Here is a 24,448-nt window from a genome sequence, read left to right as displayed (position 1 = left end):
CCCCAGCAAGAAGTCTGTGGCCATTACTACCCTTGTGCAGAATTTCAGAGTGATAATTGGGCCATTTTGCTTTCATTTGTGTCCTGACGCAGGATCGTATCTTCCAGAATATCACAGTCCCAGCACGCTCCAAAAGTAAGTCTCTGTGCCCTTGTGGCAGTCACTGAATTTTGGCTTCTGGAGAATTCAGCCATCATCTCCAGTTCTCTTCCCAGTGTACTCTTTTACCATCAAAATGGAAAGGCTCAAATGCATCTGCAGAGTATATATAAACAAGAGTTCCAAGATAAATTAGCAGATGAAGTTCTAATCGGGAACTTGTGCTTCATGTGAAAACAACCTGGTGGTATATGTGTACTTCTAAAGGTCCAAGTGAAATGAGACAAAAATAAAAATCATGCATTACCCAGGCAAAGGGGAGGTTTGCCTCCCTCCCTCCAAGTATGTAAAGAAATGGTCAAAATCCTCTACGTTGAGTTAGCTCTATTTTGAATTGGCCACAAAAAATTTTAAGAAAAATATTTTCCTCCAATTTCTCCTTGGCTATTACAATATAATGCAGAAAGAATCATGCATTCTAAAAAAAAAAGGGGGGGGGGTAGGGGGGAAAAGAGGTGGGAAGCCACTAGGACATTTGAAAATCTGTGTTGTCTGATCTCTGACATTGCCTCTGCCTGAACAGTTAGTTCTAACTTGGTTTGGTATTCCCCGAGCAGAAAATACTTTCTATCATGTGGATAATGAGGACAGTGATATCACATTAATGATTGCAGAACCGAATTATTCATGATAAAATTCCTTATTATATTTTCTGTAGCACATGGGCTAATAAAATACCCTCTAACTTTTCAAGGTTGGAAGAATTACTGCCAGCATAGCTTTATACATTGGAGGAAAAGAAAGAAAAATAATGTCTAGAGGCTCAGGACAAGCCAATATGAAACAGGTATTTTGTTTAATCCTGTAATCTCTTATTTATACAATGAAGATTTAATTTTCAAATATTTAAAGTTGCTTCTGGCTTTTGTCTTTCACCTCTTTGTTTTACATTGTAGAATGTTCTGGTGGGTTGCCATTACAATATTAACTTGTCTACCTATTAATTTATTTATGCATGGTTTTAAACACATCTCTTAAAAAAATGTAGACACTGTCTGGCTTTGGGAAAACACAGCCCTCCTCTGTATTTGGGTACTTTTTCTTTGCAATGTCCAAAGATTTTTCAGTTCTTCCCAGGCCTTTGATTCCTCCAGTTTTCAAAGTGATAATTGTGTCCCACATCTTACAAGACAGTCTGGATTGCCAATCTTCTAGGCCCACACAGTTCTGAAAAACTTTTGCAGTTGGAGTTGAAATTATTTTGGGTCTAAGAAGCCAAAGAATTCCATTTGTTCACACATTGTGGAGCTGGACTGTGACAGCTGTTACGTTTCCTAACAATAGTGTTACTGAGGGATCTGCTACAGTAAAATGATAAGCAATTATGTTTATAAAATCTGAATCTGGAAAAAAATGTTATCCTAAACATTATTAAGCTTAAATTTTGGGTTGCTGGATTAAGAACATTTTGGAATATGTATACACAGAAAATATTCACTTATTTTTACTTTCTCTGTGGGAGCCCAGACAGAAAGTTCTTTGTATCAGGGCATAAATATGTAACTTCTTCAGTGTCCACAGAGGACAATTGTGCCAGTCGCTGCTCCTTGATCCCCAGCGCTCTCGTCAGAACACTCAGTGCTAATTTGATGCTCAGAACAGCACCCTCCAATGTGCGTCCCTTAGTGTTAAAAGGTGTTAAGTGAGGGTAGGAGAAATGGAAAGTGTCTGGTTAAATAAATCTAGAAGAAAATCCGTATGAAACAAAACTGAACGAGTTGTAGGACTTCTCAGATTCTAGAATACACTGCCGTGCAATCTGAAACTCCAAGAGAGGAAAATATGATAGAGAATTTTTCCAGTTTTTTTTTCCCCCCAGAGGAACATGTCCTGAGAGAATGTTACAGAAACTTTTCCTTCTTCATTCACTGCAAATCTGCTCATTTTTAAGTCTCAGATCTAGTGAAATTTCCTTCATGAGGCTCTTTTCAGTTCCCTCAGTGAAAGGTCATCCCTTCCCCTTTGGTACGTTATTACCAAGCTCTTCAGATTCCTTGAATTCTCATTCCCTTTCAATGCCCCATCATTTTTTTTTTTTTGTATAGTGTCTTTGTTCTCCACTAAAGCAAAGCATCTTGAGGTAATGGAACATCCATTATTCACTTGTTTGTGTGGTGGCTGTGTGTGTTTAATAACACCTAATGTAGCACCCAGAACCTTCTAGAAACTCAGTAAATGTTTGCTTAAAGCCTGAAGCCACCCACCTACCTCAGATGTTTGCTGTTGATTTCAAGAATTCCTCTGGAAAGGAAAATACGTTTCTTTACCTATTAGAGAATGAGTGGATTTGACTTTTATTCTTTTTTTTTTTTTAAGATTTTATTTATTTATTTGACAGAGATTACAAGTAGGCAGATAGGCAGGCAGAGAGAGAGAGAGAGAGGAGGAAGCAGGCTCCCTGCTGAGCAGAGAGCCCGATGCGGGACTCCCGAAGGCAGAGGCTTAACCCACTGAGCCACCTAGGCGCCCAGACTTTTATTCTTAAATTCATCTTGATGTCCAATTTAACACTGATTTCCAGTGATAGGAAGAGTAAATAACCATACACAAAACTTCTACTTAAAAAATTCAAACCAGGGTGGCCTGGGTGGCTCAGTCAGTTGAGTGTTTGACTCTTGATTTCAGCTCAGGTCATGATCTCACTAAGGGTCATGGGATCGAATCCCCCCGCACCCACCTCCCCCTGCACCCCCCCCCCCCCCCACCCCCCCCCCCCCCAGGTCCAGCTCCGTACTCAGTACAGAGTCTGCCTCTCCCTCTGCTCTTCCCAAGTCATGCTCTTTCTCTCTCTCATATAAATAAATAGTCTTTAAAAAAATTCAGACTTAACAAAAATCATGCAAGGTTGTTTTTATTAAGCTTTATGTTTAGGTTACAGCGAAGGACTTCAGGCATTACTTCCTTTGACAAGCAGACACAACATTCTAGGCGACATCTCAACAAACTCCAGTGACTTCACAACTACTGGGAACAGAACAGATCTATTCTGCAGTTCAAAGGTGTGTTAAGGACTTTATGGGGTCATTAGAGAAAGAAGCTACATGACAACTGGTCCTCTTCTAGAACATGATTATCCTGGACAAGTAGCTACAAAGAGAAGTGCATGGCCATTACAGAGTTTGGAGAGCTCTTACATCAGATCCGTCCTTTTTTTTACAGATAGGACTTGGGGGCGGGGAGGGGGTCACATATCAGAAGAGAAAAGATTCTTTCAGAATAAGCTACATGTCAAGTTTTCTATGTGTAGTTTTAATACTAATATGATTAGCTGATGTTTAAGAAAAATCAAGAACAGAACAGTTTTGTATTTAAAACCCACTACAATATATTAGTGACTGTAGGAGATGCTTAGTCATTGAGGATGTTTTGCTCCGTTCTTGTCCTTTCTTTATGAGTTCTTCTGAGAAATTTTCATTGTGACCGTCTTGACTTCTGTGTATTCGTGGAGACCATATTCTCCCCTGGAGAGAGGGGGAGAAACCCACAGAAGTTAACACAGTAGTGCAAATGGACCATGGTCCATGGTTTAGTACAGATTTGTTCTTGCCTATCTGGCTAGGGACAATGGAAAATATTTTCTGAGTACGGAAGCATTTCAAATAGTAGCCAGCCAACCAGAAGATATCTGGTCTTACATAAATCCCCTTGTGGGGAACACTTTAAAGCTCTTTTTATTATTTTGCATTTTAAATGACTATGTGCGTTCTGTTGATTTTCACATAAATTGTCTAGTTTTGACATTGTTCTGCTTGACTATAAACAAGCTCACCACAAAAAAAAAAAAAAAAACAAAAAAAAACCCAGATAATGCAGTCCAACAAGAATTGTAACACTTCTAGTTTAGGTTCGAATAAGTAAGAGAGATATAGTACAAGAGGAGAAGTCGTAATATATAATCGCTTGAGTGGTGCAGTAAAACTATAAATTCAAGTGGAGCTTAGCTCAACAGTTTTATTGTGTGTGATTGGCCCAGAAGTGATGACGGGGCATTTTCATGCTAACGTGCCCTGATAGAGTTTGAAACATATTTTCTAGCTGTATGTAGTTTTAGTAGTATCTCTTGGTTTGGGGGAAAACAAAACAAAACAAAAATACCGACCTTTATTGTTAGAGTTTGTTTCTTTTTTGTTTCGAGAGAGAGAAGAGAGAGTTCAGTGGCCCAAATTCAGACCTTTGGGCTTTTTGTGGTTTCAGGGTTTTTCTATTCATTCAGCCCCTGCCATGTGCTTATCTAACTCTTAAACCCAACCCAAATGATCAAGAACTAACCTGAGTCAACCAGTTAGCATCCTGGTACCCGTTATTGGGTTTACTGAGAGCTCCTACCAGTTTTGGAAACCGTAATTTACTCTCTTTTGAAGAAATGACTAAAAGCCTTGGGTTCGTTATTCTCTATATTGTTTTGGTGAGAGGACTCGCATGTACGTAGCGGCACTCTCAAAATCATAACTCGGGCACATGCAGGCTGACAGGAAAATGATCTCGATCTCTTCCCTCCCCTCCCTTCTGGTGATGAAGACAGGTATGTAGAAGACAACTTCTTCTCGTGGTAACCTAATCCTCTTAACGCTGATTATTTTCTTGGGCAATTAAGCTTCTGAAAATACCTTCTGAAAGCTTCAATGAACATGTTCTTCAAAGTAATTAAAGGACTTAGCCTCAGTTGTCTGAAACCCATTAAAGGATAATATTTTAGTAAGTATTTTATCTCACAAAGTTAGATAAATTAACGCATGATTTTTGCCAATGGGCTTTCCATTGTATTTCGGGTGACATGGACACTTGAAACTCTCAGGAGAGTACTACGTGTGATTATTGTCCTACTCCGGCTGAACTAAGTCCTGCTCCTAAGTATCCCGACGCATCGACATTCCTATGTCTGCAATACAACACAAACACATTTGTTTGCATTTCTCTCTGTCTTGCGGCTCTGTGGGCTACTGGTTCTGTGCTTCTAAAATCCTCAAGGTACCAGTCACCGGGGCCTTGTTCGAATGCTGATTCTGTTTCAGTAGGTCTGGAGAGAGGCCCGAGATTTCTCTTTCCAGCAAACCTCTGCGGGACCCTCTTGCATCTCCCCCGGGTCCACACTGTAGTGATAAGATCCCGGTAAGCAAGTTACAACTTTCTCTCTCTGTCCCCAGAACATAGCCTGGTGCCGCTTCAGTGGGCACGGGGATAATGTTCGCTACACTGACTTGGAGCATAGAACCGAACAAACAGATTCATGTGCTTTCTCTGGAAGTCCGGTAGTTTATAGCCCTTTCATGCCTCCCTTTCCTGCAAGGGACAGGAGGAAAGAAATCTCTTGTGAGGTGCTAAGAACTGATTAAGTTTGCGACCGTATACTAGTAAAGTCTCCAGTGACTTCGTTCACTCAAGTAAAAATGAGCACAGTTACACAAAGGAAGGAGTTTCTACCATTTGACTCAGTCCAGTGCCAGCACCATGAACGGAGACCAATCCCAAGTTCAGGGACTTAGTATTACCACCATGCTGAAGTCTGCGCACCGTTCGTCTTGGCTCTTTGAGGACTCTGTTCCCAACTGATCAATTCACCCTTCTGTCTTTAAGGATAAATTGTAATTGAACTCTTGGGAGTCATGTAAGTTTGCTGCTTCAGTAATTCTCTTTAAACATCTTGCAGTAAATGACTTGTTAATTAAGTTGGCCAAATTTGGGTTCAGGTAGACATTAACAGCATCCTCAGCCAGAATTTTTGCAATAAAAAATATGACAGTATAACGCTTCTTTGTATTTACATAGATGTAGAAGGAAATTATATGCATGTAACAGAATTTTAAGAAATTATTTATGTTTGATCTTTATTTTTCCATTTCCCTCTCTTACTTGATTTCCTTATGCCTCAACCTTAAAGTTGGACCAAACTGTATTCAACAAAATTGATATATTTGGTCTGCTTTCGTCATTTTGTCCCTTATGATTGTTTTGTCTTCAGCGTTCTTAGGGAAACGTGTTAGGTAGCTGGGCCAAGAATGAGTTAACTCTCCTTTAGAATACAGCTTGTATAGCTTGTATTTGTACAGAATACAAATTAAAGCTTTTTGTACAGTAATTAGTTCTGTTAAGGGGCTCTGTAATAATGGATGTTACAAAGAAAAGGAACGAGGGAAGGAACCATTTGCCGAGGCCCCACCTGGTGACAGAATGCTGTGGGGTGGACACACAGTGTGTCGCTGGCCTCTCAAACAGCCATCTTAAGAGGCTTATTAGCATTTCCATCTTAAATAGGAGGGAACAGAGGCTCAAAGTGGTACAACTTGAAACAGACTGTATGGCTAGCAAGAGGTGCAGCTGGGATTCTCGTGCAGGTCGGCTAGGATCCCATAACACTTCCTCTACGACGCCATGTTCTTTTTACGAGATGAGCTTGTAAAAAGCTCATTCTCTCCCCACCAACATTCTAAAGATACCCATGGTTTTTCACTGCTTCCTCAACAAAAGGCAAGCCAATTTTCTTGAATGCAAGACTTCTTAATCTGTATCCTATTTAACTCTAAAATCATACTCTCCAACCCCATAAATCCCCACCAGCCATCAAAATTCACTAACTCCCCACCCCCTAGCCCCACGCAGTGCGCCACATGTAACCTCAGGAACGCTCCCTTCTCTGCTTCCTGACATCTGACATTTGTTTCATGGCCTAGATCAAGTCCTGTGTTTTCTGTGCGGTCTTTTCTGATTCTGTCAGCTGCCAGTAAGTTCTTATTCACTGAGTTCCCACAAGGGTTAAAACTATGGAATCTTCAGTATGGAAAGGAGCTCACTGAGTCTCTGCAGTGTGTTCCCCCCGTCCTGTTCCCACCACGACTACTGATCATATTGGACAGACAAAATCGTGAGAGGTAAAGCAATGCCATGAATGTTACACTCCGGTGGTGCCCAGATTTTCTGTCAGTCAGTGCTGTGCTCTGCATTTTATCTGCTTTTCTACCTCCACGACTTACGAACTCCTTGTCTACGACTGTTCACTTCACAGTGTGAGGAGAGGAGATTCTGTTGCACAACTTATCCTTTTAGAAATTCTTGCTGCCACCACAGTTACATGGAGGATGGGTTGGGGTATCGCGTATCTCTAACTCCTGGGCCCTGATATACAGAGCAAATGCTTAGTGAACATATTGAGAAGGAGGATGAACCATTTTATGATTCTTCCTTTCTACTGGCTCCCTGAAGATGATTGCTTCATTGTAATTTTGCTGATTTATTTAAACGACAAAGTAGATGCCTATTTAATGCATTTGTGACCTTTAGAAACTGAGGCTCATTCTTACTTGCTATTTACAGAATGGGCAGCTTTCCTACGCTTGATTCCATGAGGTCTGTATAGGATGTGTCTTTATTCTTTATGACTTTTAAAACATACTGATAAATACAAGAAAATTTTGAGATGAAATGGTTAAAACCGTTTGAACAACATTAACCAAATATAATGCTACCACTTTCTGTGTATACATATGTATATGTACGTTTTTAAAGAGTCTATATACCCAGGTTTCAAAAGCAATTTGAAGCCTTGTAAATGAATTTATATATATGTTCTCAATCTAGTCATGACTATAAAACATCTTTTCCGTCGTTAAATTTCCTTTTCAGTTTATATTTTAGTGCAAAAAGAACTAATTTGGGTAATTTAAAATTTTAGATTCCATATCAAAATATTCCCACAAATGAGAAACTTCTTACACTGAGCTTTTTGAGATAAAGACACTAATTTACTTTTTAAAGAGGTATATTCAAATGACTAGAGTGTCATTATATTTTCATATTTCTTAGTCATCAATGTGTAGTTTTGCTTCCTTTTTGGAAATATTTCCCAGATAGATTCCATTCTTATACATAGCAAGAAACTCTAAAAGTAGGCAACATTTCAGTAACCAACGTAAAGTGCTTAGTGTGGTCCCTCATGAATAGTAGGAGTGTAATATGTTACAGTTCCCTTCTGCCAACACTTTCTTGCACTTATGGGCTAAATCCAGCATTTAAAAGCTATTTGACAGTACGAATCTCTAGGAAAGAACAGAGGCAGGTTTTAATTCAAGTAGCAAGTACGGATCGATTTGCTGGAATGACAGTCATTTTGATCAAGGGAAGCATTTATCTGAATAGAAAGTTATTCTTACAGTTCTCTTCCGTTTCCAGACATCTTGAATCCACCAAAGGGGCACTGGGCAGATACCACGCTATAGCAATTCACCCTGGGAAAAGAAGAAGTATACTGTAGATCCTAACTGAGAAAATAACTCCTGAATCTGGAATGTTAGCAACCTTAACAACCCTGCTGATTTCAATACAGCATACTCATTGTTATTTTTTTTAAAGCAGTAGTATAAATTAGAATGCAGTAACGTGTATGTACTACCTAGAAAGAAAGAGAATGGTGCAGCTGTGTGTGTGGACAGTCCTTCTGGTGTAGCGGATTGTGTCCCTGAGAAACTGTAGTTTGATTTATAGATGACAGAACAGCCCATAAGCCATAGGAGAAAGGACACGGTTTGCCAGAGAACTGGTGTGTGTGGGGTGGGTGTTTTTCACTGCCTATATTCATAAGCTTTATAAATCCCTTGAGGATTGTGTACGTAAAAGGCTAGAATCAGTTATCTTTCGCAATTGTAATATTTATCACATGACTCAGTTCACTTTTTCCATTAATTCTTTTAATAAATTACTTTAATGGGCCTTTGTAGGAGTTGGATTTCACTATTGATTTGTTTATCCCTTGCCATGTTTCGTAAAATATTTAAAAGATAGTCTATGAACAAACATAATTATAAGAACATGAGTAATTAAAAGTGAAGGAAAATGATGATGAAAGTTCAAGACAAGAAAAAGAATACAGTTTCGCAGGGCATAAGCAATTTGTTTAACTTTCAATCTCCTGATGGCCAAGGTGAACAGCAAAATTTAATGACCTATATGATTCTCATTATACATAAGGAGAAAACACACAATTTAAAGGAAAAACAAGGTTCTTTTAAAATATTTCCTCTCCGGGGTGCCTGGGTGGCTCAGTGGGTTAAAGCCTCTGAGCTTTAAAGACCTCTGCCTTTGGCTCAGGTCATGATCCCAGGGTCCTGGGATCGAGCCCCGCATCGGGCTCTCTGCTCAGCAGGGAGCCTGCTTCCTCCTCTCTCTCTCTCTCTCTGCCTGCCTCTCTGTCTACTTGTGATCTCTGTCTGTCAAATAAAATAATAAATAAAAAAAAATCTTTAAAAAAATTTATAAAATAACATCCCTTGATGTTACCATAATAGGAGAACAACAATGTGACCCCTAGATACATTGTATGATGCACGGACATCTGACTGTGAACGTGATCCGGAGACAATACTCAGACGTCCCCTCAGTTAAAGCATTTACTGTCCAAATTCCCAGAGCTCCACATATCCCACCGGACCACAGTTTCTTCCAAGTCTCTCCTTCTGTAGCAGGGCTCCTTAAATAAATGTATGCTTTCAAAACACAACTTGGTTCAGCTTTAATTGTTCTTCTGCAAAGCTAGGTCCCTATTCTGAAATGATGAGTAAAATCAACCCTGGGATTCAATGATTATCCTGAAACACCAAGTGGAAACTATGCCTGGGACCATGCCAGAACTAGAATTATGTTCTAGAATAAATAGCAGTAAGAATATGCCTCTGTTTTAATAACAGAGGAATTCCTGACTGGGGATTTCCACACCACTGGGCAGAATGATGTCATATGCTCAGTCTACTGGAGCAGGCATTTCACATTCCAAAGTTAAAAACCTGAAACTTGTCCTTGCAGAAAATGAGTTTGCTCTTTTGACCCTATACTGGAAATGAAACTATTTAAGTCATTGGAGAACTAACGAATACTCAGAGAAAACCGTTAATTTCAAAATAATCAGCTTTGCCAGTTGATTCTCCTTCCACAGCCTTTTCTCGTTATGAAGGAGGGAGGTTCCAAGCCCAAGACCCCTGGCTGTGCCCCCTTAGTACCCGGGGGATACTGAGGAAGGTGTCTGGCTTCTCGGAGCATATATTTTCTCCTCTGTACAATGGAAGTGGAAATATCTCACCAGGTTATTATTTTTTAAAAATAGAATGTCCTTCTGATAGTGGTTAGTGTGTAGTAAGTTTTTAGTAATTGGAGATAATATACATACATCTAATAGTAATGCTGAACCTTATTAATAATTTTATCATAGGAAAATTATACTTCAACCACTAGCCCTCCTGGTTACTTAAGAATTTGCTTGATTTTAAGTCTCTGACAGAAAACATTACTACAGAAAGAATCATTTTAGCATTTTAGCATTTTCTGTGTTCTAGTTGCACAAAGAATCACATGGGAGCTTTGAGAAATACTCCTTACATAAAAGTCTCCATTCAGTCCCAGAGATTGGTACAACTGATGGATTTGAGGGTCACTGCCTCTGTCCAGTTTAATTTTTAAAACTCCCCAGATGACTCCAAGGCACAGCCAGGGTTGAGAATCACTACTTTTGAGTCAAGTAGGTCTGCATCTCAGCTTTGATCAATGACTTAATGTCACTAATTAACAATTAGGGACCACATCAAACTAAAAAACTTCCCCATGGCCAAGGAAACCATTACCAGAACGAAAAGACAATCTATATTGAATGGGAGAAGGTATCTTCAAATCATGTCTAATGAGAGACTGACCTCCAGACTACATAAAGAACTTATACAACAAACAATCAAAAAACAGTCCAACAAACAAAATGGGGAGAAGAATCTTCATAGGCATTTTCCCAAAGAGGATATGCAAATAGCCAACAGGCACATGAAAAGATGCTCAACATCACTCATTATCAGGGAAATGCAAATTGAAACCACTTGAGAGATTATTTCACTCCTGTCAGAATGACTAGTTTCAAAAGGATAAGAAATCACCGTGTTGGGGAGGACACAGAGGAAAGGGAACTCTCTTGGGCAGTTGGTGGATGTGGAAATTGGTGCAGCCACTGTGGAAAATAGCATGGAAGTAACTCGAAAGATTAAAAATAGAATTGTTCTATGATCCAGCAATTCTACTGCTGAATATTTACCCAAAGGAAATAAAAACATTTCTTTAAAGACATATATGCACCCTATGTTAATTGCAACATTATTTGCAATAGCCAAGATATGGAAACAACCAAAGTGTCCATTAACAGATGAACGGATAAAGAAGATGCGAGAATGTGTACATTGGAATACTACTCGGCCATAAAAAAGAAGGAAATCCTTGCCATTGGTGACAACACGGATGGACCTTGAAGGTATTATACTAAATAAAAGAAGTCAGAGAAAAACAGATACTGTGACTTCACTTACGTGTGGAATCTAAAACACAAAACACACTTAGAGGTACACACTTCCAGGTATAAAATAAGTAAGTCATGGGGACATAACGTACAGCGTGGCAACTGTAGTACATAATTTTGTATTGCATATTGGATAGTTGCCAAGATAGTAAATCTTAAAATTTCTCATCACAAAAAAAAAAATTAGTTTTGGAGAAGAACTGATGATAATCAGACCTATTGTAGTGATCACTTTGCAGTGTATACAAATATCAAATTATTGTGTCATACCCCTGAAAATACTACAGTGTCAATACCTCAAAAAACGATAGGTAAATAAGGAAAGAACAAAGTTCAAAGTAACATGTTAATGTGACTAACATTGAAAAGATGATCTTATGCGCTTTGGACTTACCACACTGTCCCAGCCTGCAGAGCAGAGGAGACTGTGATGGCTTTATCAATATCTTTGGTAAAGATTCCTGCTGATAAGCCATAAAAAGTGTTATTTGCTCTCTTGATCACGTCATCTAAAGATTTGAACTTCATGATTTGCTGCACTGGTCCAAATATCTATACCATAAAAAATGAAAGAAATCAAAGTAATAGGTTAAAACTAAATGTTTTTCCATGGTATTGTAGTTTTATTCCCCTACAAGCTATCATAAATTAAATTAAAAAAAAAAAAAAAAAAGAAAACCCTCTGTCTACTAGGTAGATTATTTATAATTCCTAAATGCAAACTAGCCTAGTTATATAGTTATATGTCATATCTCTGGATTACATCTTCTTAACATTAATTACCTTGTGCTCACCAAATATTTAATTGCAATATATTTGTCTAGGAAAATTAGGAAGTACAAGAGCTGAAAACAGGGCCAAGAGCATATAGAGCATGAGGAGTCATATGGGCGATGAGTGTGATTTTCAAGTATGTGGATGGTTCTTATGTGGACAAGGGCACAGTGAAGCTATGAGGCCAACAAGCAGAACATACCAGGAGGGATTCATGTGTTGCCAGAGGCAAAACTTTCTAATGCTTAGCATTGTCCAAACATGGAAAAGCCTAAGAAATAATGGATTACCTGGTGATGATGCTGTTTAAAGAGACACTGGCTGGCCACTGGCCAGGAGCAAACCAATGGACATAGTGAGTTTGGAGAAATGGGCTTAAGAGAGCCTTCTAGTTTGAAGAGCCCATCTATATCTAACACTAACCAGCCACCTAAGCTCTACGGATCTCAGTCGCCTCATCTATAAATTTGACTTGTGGCCTAAATTATTCATAATCCTCCTCCTAACATTAACACCCTATCACTTTTTAACAGAACGGTCCCCACATGCTCCATGGGATTTTGTGCTGTTAGGTTAAGTGGGACTGGGTGGTAATGAGGTTCGTACGAGCAACGGTCGGTCACACAGAGCGGGGAGTGGTGGTCATGAGGAGCAGACGACACTCTCAAGCTGCCTTGAACTAGCCATGTGAGCTGCCTCCTTTCTGCTTTGGGCCTTGGGTTTTTATCTACTACTTAGGATGATAACAGAAACATCTATCACAGTTGGCTCAAAGGAGAGCTCAAGATACAAAAGGCATAAAGATATAAAAAGATTCAAAAAAGTTTGACATGTTATATTCACAGGGTGATAAAATACATATAATATGTAGAAACGGATAACAACTACCATGCCATTATTTAAGAAAATTATTGGATCAGAATTTTCAATTCAAAATGTTGAATTTTATTTAGTTGCCAATGATTAAAACATAATGTAGAAATTATACACCAGATAAATATTCTGAGATTTTTTTTTTTTTTTAGAAAAATAATACCAGTCTTGCGGTGCCTGAGTGCCTCAGTGGGTTAAAGCCTCCCTTCGGCTCAGGTCATGATCTCAGGGTCCTGGGATCGAGTCCCACATCGGGCTCTCTGCTCAGTGGGGAGCCTGCTTCCCCCTCTCTCTCTGCCTGCCTCTCTGCCTACTTGTGATCTCTGTCTGTCAAATAAATAAAATCTTGTGCTTGCTTCAGCAGCACATATACAAATAAATAAAATTAAAAAAAAATAAGAAAAGAAAAATAATACCAGTCCAAATAGGTGAAAATAATAAAAGAGAGTATTTGTCTCTGGGAAGAAAAGACCACATACAGGCTCTCTTCTTATATTAGAGAGATTCCACGATAAGAAAACAATATATTGACACTTCTCTCAAGAGGCTGTGAGAATTAAATGAGAATATTTTGTGTTTATATTAAATATATTTATATAAACATTTATATAAACATATACACTAAACTTTACAAAAATGAATAGGAATGTCAGCAATATAAATCTGTATATCACATAAATAAAACATTTGTATTTCTGTTATTTCATAGGAGTATACTTGTGTTTTACATTGACTATTAGGCACTTAGCACTATACCTGGCACATAGTTAGCAATCATTAAATGGTTCTCATTTTAATAAAAGCACTCAAACAAAGCAAACAAACAAAAGCAATCAGACCAATATCCCTCAAACTGCAGACAAATATCAAACTATAGTCCAATATCAACTACTGCAAATATTCCTTAAAAGTGTTAGCAAATAGTATTCAGCAATACCTACAAAGAGCTATACACCATCACCACGTGGAAATCATTCCAGAGATACACGGCTGGTTCAGTATGCAAAAATCAATCTATGCAAGACACCACATTGGTAGAATAGGAAAAAAAAACAAAAAAAAACAAAACCCACAGAATCGTCTCAGTTGATGCAGAAAAAGCATTTGACAAAATCCATCCTCCTTTTCCTCTCAACAAATTGGGAATCGGAAGGCACTTCGAAAACCTGATTAAGGGCATTTATGAAAAATCTCACAGCTAATATCATACTCAGTGGCAAAGAGTGAACGTTTTTCCGCTCTGATAGGGAACAAAGCAAAGATGCTCACTCTTGCTACTCTTATTCAACATAATGCCAGGATTCTAGCAAACGAAAAAGACAAGCAAAAGAAAAAGCATACAGATGAGAAGGAATATCCTTTTTCCTATTTGTAGATGACATAACTGTCTACATACAAATTCCCAAGAAATCTCTAAAAACCTCCTACAATTTCTGAGTCCAGCAACATCAAGAAAATATCAAAAATCAGTTACATCTGTTTATACTAGCAATAAGCATATGTGTACCAGAATTAAAGATTCTACTTACAATAGCTCAAAAAAATACTTAGGCATAAATTCATAAAACATGTTTAGGGCTCACACACCGAAAACTATAAAATCCTTATGAAAGAAATCATGGAAGGTATAAATAAAGACACAGGCCATGTTCAATGACTGCTAGAGTCTATGCATTCAAGGCGTTAATTCTCACCAGATTGATAGACATGTTTAACACAATTTCTCTAAAAATTCCAGTAAGATTTTTTAAAATATATGTAGGCAAGCTTATTCTAAAGTTTATATGGAAAAGCAAGGGAACGAGGGTAGCTAAAACAATTTTGAAGAAGAATGAAGTGAGAGGATTCAGTCTTCCCAATTTCAAGAGAACTGCTCTGCAATAAAAATAAACAAACTCTCCTGAGATGCAACAATTTAGATGAATCTGTAGAAAATTAAGCTGAGTGAAAAAAAAAAATCAATTCCGAAGGGTTGCACAGAGTATGAGTCCACTTATGCAAAATTCTTGAAATGACAAAATTATAGAAATGGAAAGCAGATTAGTGGTTAAGGGAAAGCTGGGGGTTAAGGATTGGAGGGGCGGGTAGAGGAGGGACAGGGGTTTGGCCCTTAAAGAAACATGAGGGATTCAGGTGCAGATGAAACGTTCCGTTTTCTCCGTTTCAATGTCAACATACTTGCTGTGATATTATGCTATAGTTTGCGAGATGAGACCATTTTTTGAAGAAAACTGGGTGAACATGGAGGGGATCTGTCTGCATTATTTCTCATGCCCACAGCTGAATCTACAGTGATCACAAAGTAAGAGGTTTAATTTTTTTTTTTAAAGATTTTATTTATTTATTCGACAGAGATCACAAGTAGGCAGAGAGGAAGGCAGAGAGAGAGGAGGAAGCAGGCTCCCTGCTGAGCAGAGAGCCCGATGCGGGACTCGATCCCAGGACCCTGAGATCATGACCTGAGCGGAAGGCAGCGGCTTAACCCACTGAGCCACCCAGGCGCCCAAGAGGTTTAATTTTTTAAAAAAAATGATTACATATCATGTAGTCATTTTCCAGTTATTTTTGAATATATTATTTCTTTGCAGAGGAGAGAAAGCAACAACCAAATGAAGCTTTCCTTTCCATTACTTTAGAGCTGTGGAAGAAGCCCCTAGACATTGTTAAGCATCCCGATCGGTCTTCGACTAGAAATTCTTGCCTGGCCTCATGACTTCCTTACTGTTTTTAGTTTTGATTACAAATAAACATTAATCAGTAAAAGAAATGAAAAGTAACATTTGGGGCACCTGGGTGGCTCAGTGGGTTAAAGCCTCTGCCTTTGGCTCAGGTCATGATCCCAGGGTCCTGGGATCGAGCCCCGCATCGGGCTCTCTGTTCAGCAGGGAGCCTGCTGCTGCCTCTCTGTCTCTGCCTGCCTGCTGCTCTACTTGTGATCTCTCGCTCTGTTAATAAATAAATAAAATCTGAAAAGAAAAAAAGAAAAGTAACATTTACCAAAGAAAGAGGTTAAGAGAACTGAGAATTTTATTTTATAAAGATTTATTTATTTTAGATGTAAGAGAGCATGTGTGAGAGTGTGTGGGAAGGGGACGGAAGGGGCGGGAGAGGACAAGCCGACCCCAGGGTGAGTGTGGAGCCCGTTGCCAGGTTTGATCTCGTGGGGGTCATGACCTGAGCTGAAACCAAGAGTGATGTGCTCAACCAACTGAGCCGCCCAGGGTCCCCAAAGGCTGAGACTTTCAAAGGGACACTTTGTACACACACATTGAGAAAATACGGCACAGAAGGGAAGGGAGAGAAGGAACGTATTTACCTCCTCTTTGGCAATGCGCATCTCGTCTGTCACGTTAGAGAAGACCGTGGGCTGGATGAAGTAGCCTTTGGTCCCCCACGGGCCCCCACCGCACTCCAGTTTGGCCCCTTCCTTCTTCCCACTCTCAATGAGGTCAAGTATTTTTTCATACTGTTCCTTATCGATCTGTAGGAAAAACACCACCCAGAAAGGAAAATAAATGAATAGGTTAAATAAGCTTTATAAGGATACATATCGCCCAGCCTGTTAATGAGGGTTTCAGAATGCTGGAATATTGTTATTAAGTGAAATCTTCCATCAAAACAGCGACAGTGGATCGGACTCATTCTGTGCTTATTCTCCTGACTTTTCCAGAAAGAGCACTTACAGATATATATTTGTGTTCGGCTTTCGTTTTGCAGTTACATAAGCAAAGCGTATCAGCCCTGCAAACAAATGTAAACTTTTTTCACACAACTGTCATGTATTTATAGCAGAACAAAAATGCCTGTTAATAGTCAAACGGACGTACTTGGAAACTATAGTCCTGACTGAAATATTGAGAGGAAAAGGAGAAGAGAACTTTGATACTAGGTTTGATTCAATATGGCAGCCAGAAAGAAAATGCTTTCAGGCTTTGAAGACTCCAAGACCTCTGTTTGCTTCCCCTCATTCCTGAAGCCTCATCTGGCCAGACCCACACCGACCACAGCCCACGTGTCCTCCTAGCCGGATCCCCGTGGGGCGGTCTCAGTGGGGCTGATACCAATTTCCAGCAGGTCCTGATTATTAACATCCTGCTTCCTTACATAGAACCCATCTAAATACACGGCAAGAATTACGGAGCCTTAATGGTTTGTTAAACAGTATTTTTTATAAGGAAAACAAACAAACAGACCCCAAACTGTTAAGTCCAGAGTTCTGGCTGGGATGCCCAGAGTACCCATCTTCCCTCCACGCACTGGAATTAGGCCTGTGTCCTGTCTCAATTCCTATTTTGAGAGGGCCTGGGTGACTCTTGGACCCTGAATCCCTGGAGAAGACTGCCCTGTGTCAGGGGTGGCCAGAATTAAGCTTTAAAGGAACAAGATCGAAGATCTAGAAGTTAGGGTGAAGAGCCTTTTGACAATTCAACTTGTCTTTTCCTATTACTTAAAAAGTGTCGCTCTTCATCTTCCTATTTGATCCTGAAATCTCCCCGCCATCCAAATCCCAGAAAAAGGTCTCAGACTAACAGCACACAGCCCTGCTCCCATATCCAAGGAGATTAAGTGCTATTTGAAACCACAAACCGTTTCCTAAAATTTGGCAAAATAGTTGCTCAGTCCTCCTTAGTGTACGATACTTAATTGAATATTTCAAAAAGAAAACATCTCTTCATTTCCAGCAGATTAAGGAAGTCATAATGTTGGTTTAATAACTGTTGGTTTGATATTTAAATTGCTGCCTAGTATTTACCACAGCCAGACTAAGGGGTGGTATAAGTTGTGCCTGGTTAAAATGTTCATGTTTGCCAGCAACTAGCCAAGGGTCCAAGTATCTCCGTGCAAAGCTTCTCTGGCCTATGCCAAAACATTAATCTCACTATAGCATCAAAAATCATGATTTTGGAGGGGAGGGCGGTTTCATCTTAAGATGTATTTCCTAAGTTCTAACTTTTCCCTGCCTGTGGCCAGAGTGGATATTTGGGGACAGTCCTACTCTTGCTTATTAACTGGAAGGTAAAGGCTGAACGGATTTCTTTGTTGGAAAACTTAGATGGTCAGTAACTTCTAAGAATACAGGAATTCATAGTGCAGCGTCAGGCTATCAACAATATGGTATTCTAACCAGCAACCCTCGCATTTCTTGGTGGCAAAATGCATTTCTTAGGCCTCACCCAAGACCTGCTGCATCAGAATTTGCATTTTTAATGAGACTCGCAGGTGATTCAAATGCACAGGAAAGATCGAGAACATTGCACAAGAGTTTAGTCTTAGTGATGGAAGTTTTCAGTTATACCTACAGACATACTCCGTGTAGTCTGGCTAATTTTGCTTCACCGTAAATACAAATCTTCCTCAGAAGGTTTCAGACTGGCCATATCTGGATTTGGCTTTCCTTATGGCCCTCAGGAACTTCTCAGTAAGGCTAGGATGTAGCAAGGGCTCTTTACTGTGTGATGGGCCATTAGCTCATGGGCTAGTCTATGAAATGTAATAGGGCATGGCATTGTAATAGTCTCAAAGTATACGTTTTGATGTGTTTGAATGTGCAAATTCTTTAATTCCTTAGGGCTGATGGGCTGAAAAAGAAGACAGTTTGAGAAATGATACTGACACATCCTTCATATTATTTGGAAACCATAGATCAACAAAACCAATGAGAGCAGATATATGAAGTTATTGATCTGTGATAGTAATTGTCACTGTAGGTATAAATGGAAGCGTGCAATTTTCATTTACTCAACAGACATCTGGGCACGTACTGTGAACCAGGCATTCAGATGCTTTGGAGAGATTACTGCATTTCACAGCTCGGTGACCCTGCAAGATTGGTGTTACTATTTCCATTTTACAGAGGAGAAAACAGAGCCTCAGGGAGGTTAGATTTAAAATCTAACCTCTATTTTGAAAGTCCATCTCTCTGCATTAGGACAAGATGCCACTTCTGCTGATATTGCTATAACCTTTGATGTGGGTATTATTACTTCTTTTGCAAGTGAAAATACTGATTTTTCCAGGTTTTTAAAAAATTTTTAAAAAGAATGCATATTTTGGTCTATGAAATCAAATTGGAAAATCATTTCACCAATGAAGAAATATAAATATAATGTGATTAAAATAAAACCACATATTACTTCATTTACCAGACAAGTTATTTTAGGGCTCTTAGGTTTTAATATTTGGCATTGCCTAAACCCTAAGGTTTTCCTACTTGGCTGTCTTGGCATGAGCAGAAAAACCCCAAGACAGCCTTTTAACTCTTCCAGAATGTAAACTCCATGAGGTCAGGTAGCATATTCTTGTTCCTTTGGGCATTGCCAGGTCCTTATCCCAGGGTTTAGCTGATAGTAGCATTCAATAAATTTTGGCTAATAAAATTTATTTTTGGCTTAGTGAGTGTGTTAAGAACAGTGTTCATTTCAAATCAATAGCATGGAACAGTGTATAATTTTTAGTGTGAAAGAATAAAGACTCTACGCTTAATGTCTACACTCCAGAAAAGGATTTCTCAACAGTGGCCTTATTGGCATTTTGCGGCAGAGAACTCTTAATTGTTGGGCTCTCCTGTGCATTATAAAATGTTTATAGCATCTCTGGCCTCCACCCTCCTTTAAATGCCAGTAGGACCACTCCCTCTCAATCACCCCAGTTGAGACAAAATGTTGTCAAATATTTCCTCGGTGAGGGGCAAAACTGTTTGCAGTTGAGAACGCCGCTCTAGATCAAGATCCCAGAAGGCTCGAGTAAACTCAGAATGAAAGATCCAGGAGTTCGCGTAACAGACAATGAACAGGTCACTGTGCAAGGAAGAGGCAAATGTAGCCTTTGGACAAGAGAAAGACCCTCTTGTTGACAATGGTTCTAAGGGCACAACTGGCCTTTTCCACCGGAAATGAGAAGTTTGCCCAAAACCAAGACCTGGGACATTCTAGAACACTCAGGCCAACACTGGAAGGCCCGTCAGAGTGCGTGAAGGCCGGCGTGAACTGAGAGGCATGCTAGCGGCCCGCGTCTGTGGGATGGTAGCTGAGACAAAGGGTTGGTCCTGAGGGAGAAAGAAATGCCAGGATTCCACACGAACTTCCAATGGCCAGAGACGGCACGCAGGGATCAGGAGGTGTGCGGACGGAGGGGACAAGACAGTGACAGCCTTTGCTGTTTGTCCTCACCTCTTCGATTGCCAACAGGCTTCTTAAACTGTTTCAAGACATGAAGCCAGGGCTGCACAACTTTCTTTAACACTGGGAATGAGTGACTGCTTTTTTTTTTTGAAACACCACACCGATACAGTGTGATCCCCTAGGAAGATCTGCGGTAAGGAAATGATCTTACTCAATAAAAAGTAAACCTAAAGAGGACACTTTATTCTTGTCCCCTGTGACTGCTATTTCTTCTTTTGTACACTCACCTGAGGGCCTTGGCTGACTCCTGGGGTCAGAGGATTTCCAAGGACGTACTTTTTAGCCCGTTCAACGCTCCGTCGAACGAACTCATCGTAAATCGATTCTTCCACAAAAAGCCTGGAGGCGGCTATGCAGCATTGCCCTTGGTGGTAGAACAAGCCGTGGTGGGCAAATTCGATGGCATTGTCCACTGCAGAGGAGACAGCCACACGGAAGAAGGGACACTTTTTAAACACGACGCATTTGTATGCATCTCTCTCAGGGGCAGTAGGACACTGTGAGATGCATGGTCAGATACAGATCCAAACGCCCCCTCCCCGCATTGGCCAGGTGACAAATGAAACTTTCTAATCCTTCATTTGATACAGAAATATTAGCCACGAATATGGAATCTGAAAAAATTAATATAGAGACTACTGAGAATACAGAGAGTGTCACAAGATCCTATCCCACTATAAATGATTTCTTTTAGATTTATTTTAGAGAGAGAGAAAGAGAGAGCAGGGGGAGGGGTAGAGGGAGAGAATCTCAAGCAGGTTCTCTGTAGATTGTGGAGCCCGACCTGGGGCTCGATACCAGGATCCTGAGATCATGCCCAGACGCGAAACCAAGAGTGGGTGCTTAACTGATTACACCACCTAGATGACCGACCCTGTACATGGTTTTTATAAACATCTCTGCTTATCATTAGTTAGATGACTGAATAGCTCACGCCTCAGATTTTAACTAAATGACAAAGAAAACATGAACTATCTATTGCGTTAAATAATTTAAAAATATTTTTAGACACCCTGATCAATAGGAAAAGTTGTATTTCTGAAAAAGAAAATAATAGTCGAAATCACTCTACCACCTTAATAGTGCTGTTCTAGACAAAACATTTTCCACCTTTACTTAAAATACACCATGTTATTTCATACATGCCCATAAACTCTTCTTATCTATGTATCTGAGATGGTAGGATGGGTCTTAAAAGGGAGAAATAAGTTGTTATCACTAAACCCTAAACAACCTGAAGAAAGTTTTCTCCACATTTTAATTTTTTAACTGTTGAATATTTAATTCAAAGGAAAGCAATTGAGTACTGCTCTATTGACTTCGTGAATTAAGCACATCCACTTAAGTTGGAGTGGAAACAGTTTCTAGAAAGGTTTGGTAAAAACCAGGACTCTTATCATATTTGTAGAATATACAACGAGGCAGTGTGTTCAGAAAAGCTTCGGCTGAGATCACACCGGGCCATTTCTGTTCATTGCCTCATCCTGTAGCTGTCAAAGACAGAATGAGATGGATGCCTGACAGTTGGTCACTGTCGACTGACTCCCATCTTGGAAATAATTGTGGGAGGTTAATCAATAATATAATCAGGATGAACCAGGGATACTGTATAGTGGAGTCACATCCTAATTATAGATGGAATATATGTAAATTTGACCACACTTGCCAGGAAAAAAAAAAAGGAGAGAGAGAGACAATCCTTAAATGCTAAGTATCATTGTCTTCTGGGCCGTTCATTTCATGTGTGTATGACCCTGCGTGAAGGGAGATGAAAATTGGGACATTTGCCATCTCTCCAGTTGGTCCCAGTCCAGCACAACTGGGTGTACGTCATCATGCCTAACCCAATGCTAATATTTACAGGCATGGAATTAAAAACAAACAAAAACAAAAACACCATGGCTCCTAAGTACAAGACAGTCACCTAGAGTTCAGCTGCAAAAATGGCCATCTAGGGGCGCCTGGGTAGCTCAGTGGGTTAAAGCCTCTGCCTTCGGCTCAGGTCATGATCTCAGGGTCTTGGGATTGAGCCCTACATCGGGCTCTCTGCTCAGCAGGGAACCTGCTTCCTCCTCTCTCTCTGCCTGCCTCTCTGCCTACTTGTCATCTCTGTCAAATAAATAAATAAAATCTTAAAAAAAAAAAATGGCCATCTATTCCACACCAGGAAGAAAGAGTGTCTGTGTTAGACTCATCTACTTATGACATTTTAGGACAGTTTTGGAGAGATTTTCAAGAGTCATCCTGGGTTCTGGTTAATGCCTTACATTTGGATGTTAGAAGCAAACCCTTTTATAAACTTCAAGGTCACGGTCTGGCATTGCCAGACACCAAGATGAGGGGTGAAAAGTTAAGAATGGCTCCCACTCACGGTCAGCGTCGGCAAACACAATGCAGGGGCTCTTCCCCCCCAGCTCCAGGGTCACTCTCTTCAGATTGCTTTTCCCGGCGGCTTCTTTGATCATCTTGCCAACCTGGAATACAGCATTACAGAGCAGAAGGCTGAACCCGCTCTCCTGAAGGTGGCTTTATTTAGCCTTTAAATGTATATGCGGTCTGTGCCACAGTTGAGTTCCACTGGGGAGAAACATTAAGTGGCTTTTCTCAAGATTTGGCACCTTCTGGTATCAAAGGTCCCGCCGTCCGGACACAAACATGAGGCATCAGAAAAACACTCATGAGAACAGATATGGAGAAGAGGACGGCTGATCTTGATGCACAGAAAGGACAGGAGGTGTTTTTCATTTTAATCAGAACTTCATGTTTCTACTGCTGGACGGGGCGCGTCATGATCCAACCATCACTTACCTTCTTGGCTTTTCATCCTGCTTTTCCAGGCTTTTCATCCTGCTACTGAAATCCAGAGAGTTCTGTCCGAACTGGCATACTTACTGCCCCCGGAACCTCATCTCTGTTTCTCCTTCTATGTCTACCCTGACCTGGGCCTCCGTCAGTCCCACACTTCCTCGGGGTCCGGCTGATACCGGAACCCTTCTGCGAAGCTCGCTCTGTGGAGTCTTTGCAGACACGACTTTTCCTTCCTCTTATACCCCCTCCCCCATGGAACCCTCATGAGGACGGATTCCCAGTCTCCCTCGCATTGTATTATTTGCAAACCCATCAATTTCCCAAACAGATACCACCTCGCTGGTGGCCGTGACAAAGTCCTGTCCCTGCATACTTCTCAGGACACACTGTCACAGTGGGGGCTGTTTAACTCTGGTCGCTTGCCAGGTCTCTCTCTCCCCACCCCCACCCCCCTTCCTGTCTCCTTCCACACCTTTGAACCGTGGAGCTAGAAAAAAGAAATTGGATCTGGGCTCTGGGCTGCTGCTTCAGTTAGCTGGAATCCTACTGTTCTGGTTTCTTCCTTAATGCTAGTTGCCCCTCTTCATAGAAAGGCATTGTTTTCATTTTTTTTTTTTTTCCTCTGTGGATCATGTCCCATCAAGATTTGCTGTAGTTATTTTATTTTTCCACCCCTCAGACCTGGCCTGCTTTGTAACTCTTTCCTCTTTACTATTTTTATTGAAGTCCTAACATCCTAAATGATCTTTGCTTTTCTTTTTGAAAGATGATTCCTTTTATCTTGCTTCTGGGTTTTTTTTTTTTTTTCTTTCCCTATTTGACACATCAGATTTTAATAAAAAGTTTCTCTCCCAACTGAACAAAAGATAAGCAGGTGCTTGCTGAGCATCTGTTTGAATTTTAGGTGGTTATTGAACTGACTGCTACTGTGCCTTACAGAGCACAGCAATAATGAATCTGCCAAAGTTTTTATCTTATTTAAAGATGTCGTGCACTAAATCAAATCCTTTAGTATAGGTTAATAAAAAGAACCTAAGATTAGCCTTGCGGTTGGGAAATCCTGTCGGAAAATTTCTTTTTATACCATTTTCCTTCCATGGTACACTTCTTATTAAATTTTCATTAAGATGATGATTAAGAATCTTTTGTTTTCTACGTAATATTTTCTTTTCTTCCTTTGAAGTCTCTGAATTCTTTCTGCATCTTTTTTTAAAAAAGATTTTATTTATTTATTTAACAGCGAGAGATCACAAGTAGGCAGAGAGGCAGGCAGAGAGCGAGAGGAGGAAGCAGGCTCCCCACTGAGCAGAGAGCCCGATGTGGGGCTCGATCCCAGGAC

General features: G+C 40.1%; 1 protein-coding gene and 1 long non-coding RNA gene across 2 annotated transcripts in view; one reads left to right on the top strand and one right to left on the bottom strand.

Annotated features, from left to right (window-relative positions):
• Positions 1–877: 877 nt before the first annotated feature.
• Positions 878–24,448, top strand: part of LOC132024810 (uncharacterized) — a 25,120-nt gene continuing 1,549 nt past the window's right edge. Inside the window, exon 1 of the long non-coding RNA XR_009406313.1 lies at positions 878–946. This is a non-coding gene — a long non-coding RNA (uncharacterized LOC132024810). The remainder of the gene's footprint in view (positions 947–24,448) is intronic.
• The window catches only part of ALDH1A1 (aldehyde dehydrogenase 1 family member A1), a 52,857-nt gene continuing 31,403 nt past the window's right edge, over positions 2,995–24,448 (bottom strand). The window contains exons 8-13 of the mRNA XM_059411857.1: positions 22,673–22,775; positions 20,529–20,713; positions 16,437–16,601; positions 11,868–12,025; positions 8,304–8,378; positions 2,995–3,620 (exon numbers count right to left, since the gene is read on the bottom strand). Coding sequence (XP_059267840.1) covers positions 3,548–3,620; positions 8,304–8,378; positions 11,868–12,025; positions 16,437–16,601; positions 20,529–20,713; positions 22,673–22,775 — 759 coding nt within the window. The 3' untranslated portion in view covers positions 2,995–3,547. The remainder of the gene's footprint in view (positions 3,621–8,303; positions 8,379–11,867; positions 12,026–16,436; positions 16,602–20,528; positions 20,714–22,672; positions 22,776–24,448) is intronic.

This window comes from Mustela nigripes, chromosome 9 (genome assembly GCF_022355385.1).
Source record: "Mustela nigripes isolate SB6536 chromosome 9, MUSNIG.SB6536, whole genome shotgun sequence".
Lineage (NCBI taxonomy): Eukaryota > Metazoa > Chordata > Mammalia > Carnivora > Mustelidae > Mustela > Mustela nigripes.
The sequence above is the reverse complement of the archived record's forward strand: the minus strand, read 5'-3'. Positions and strand labels throughout refer to the sequence as shown.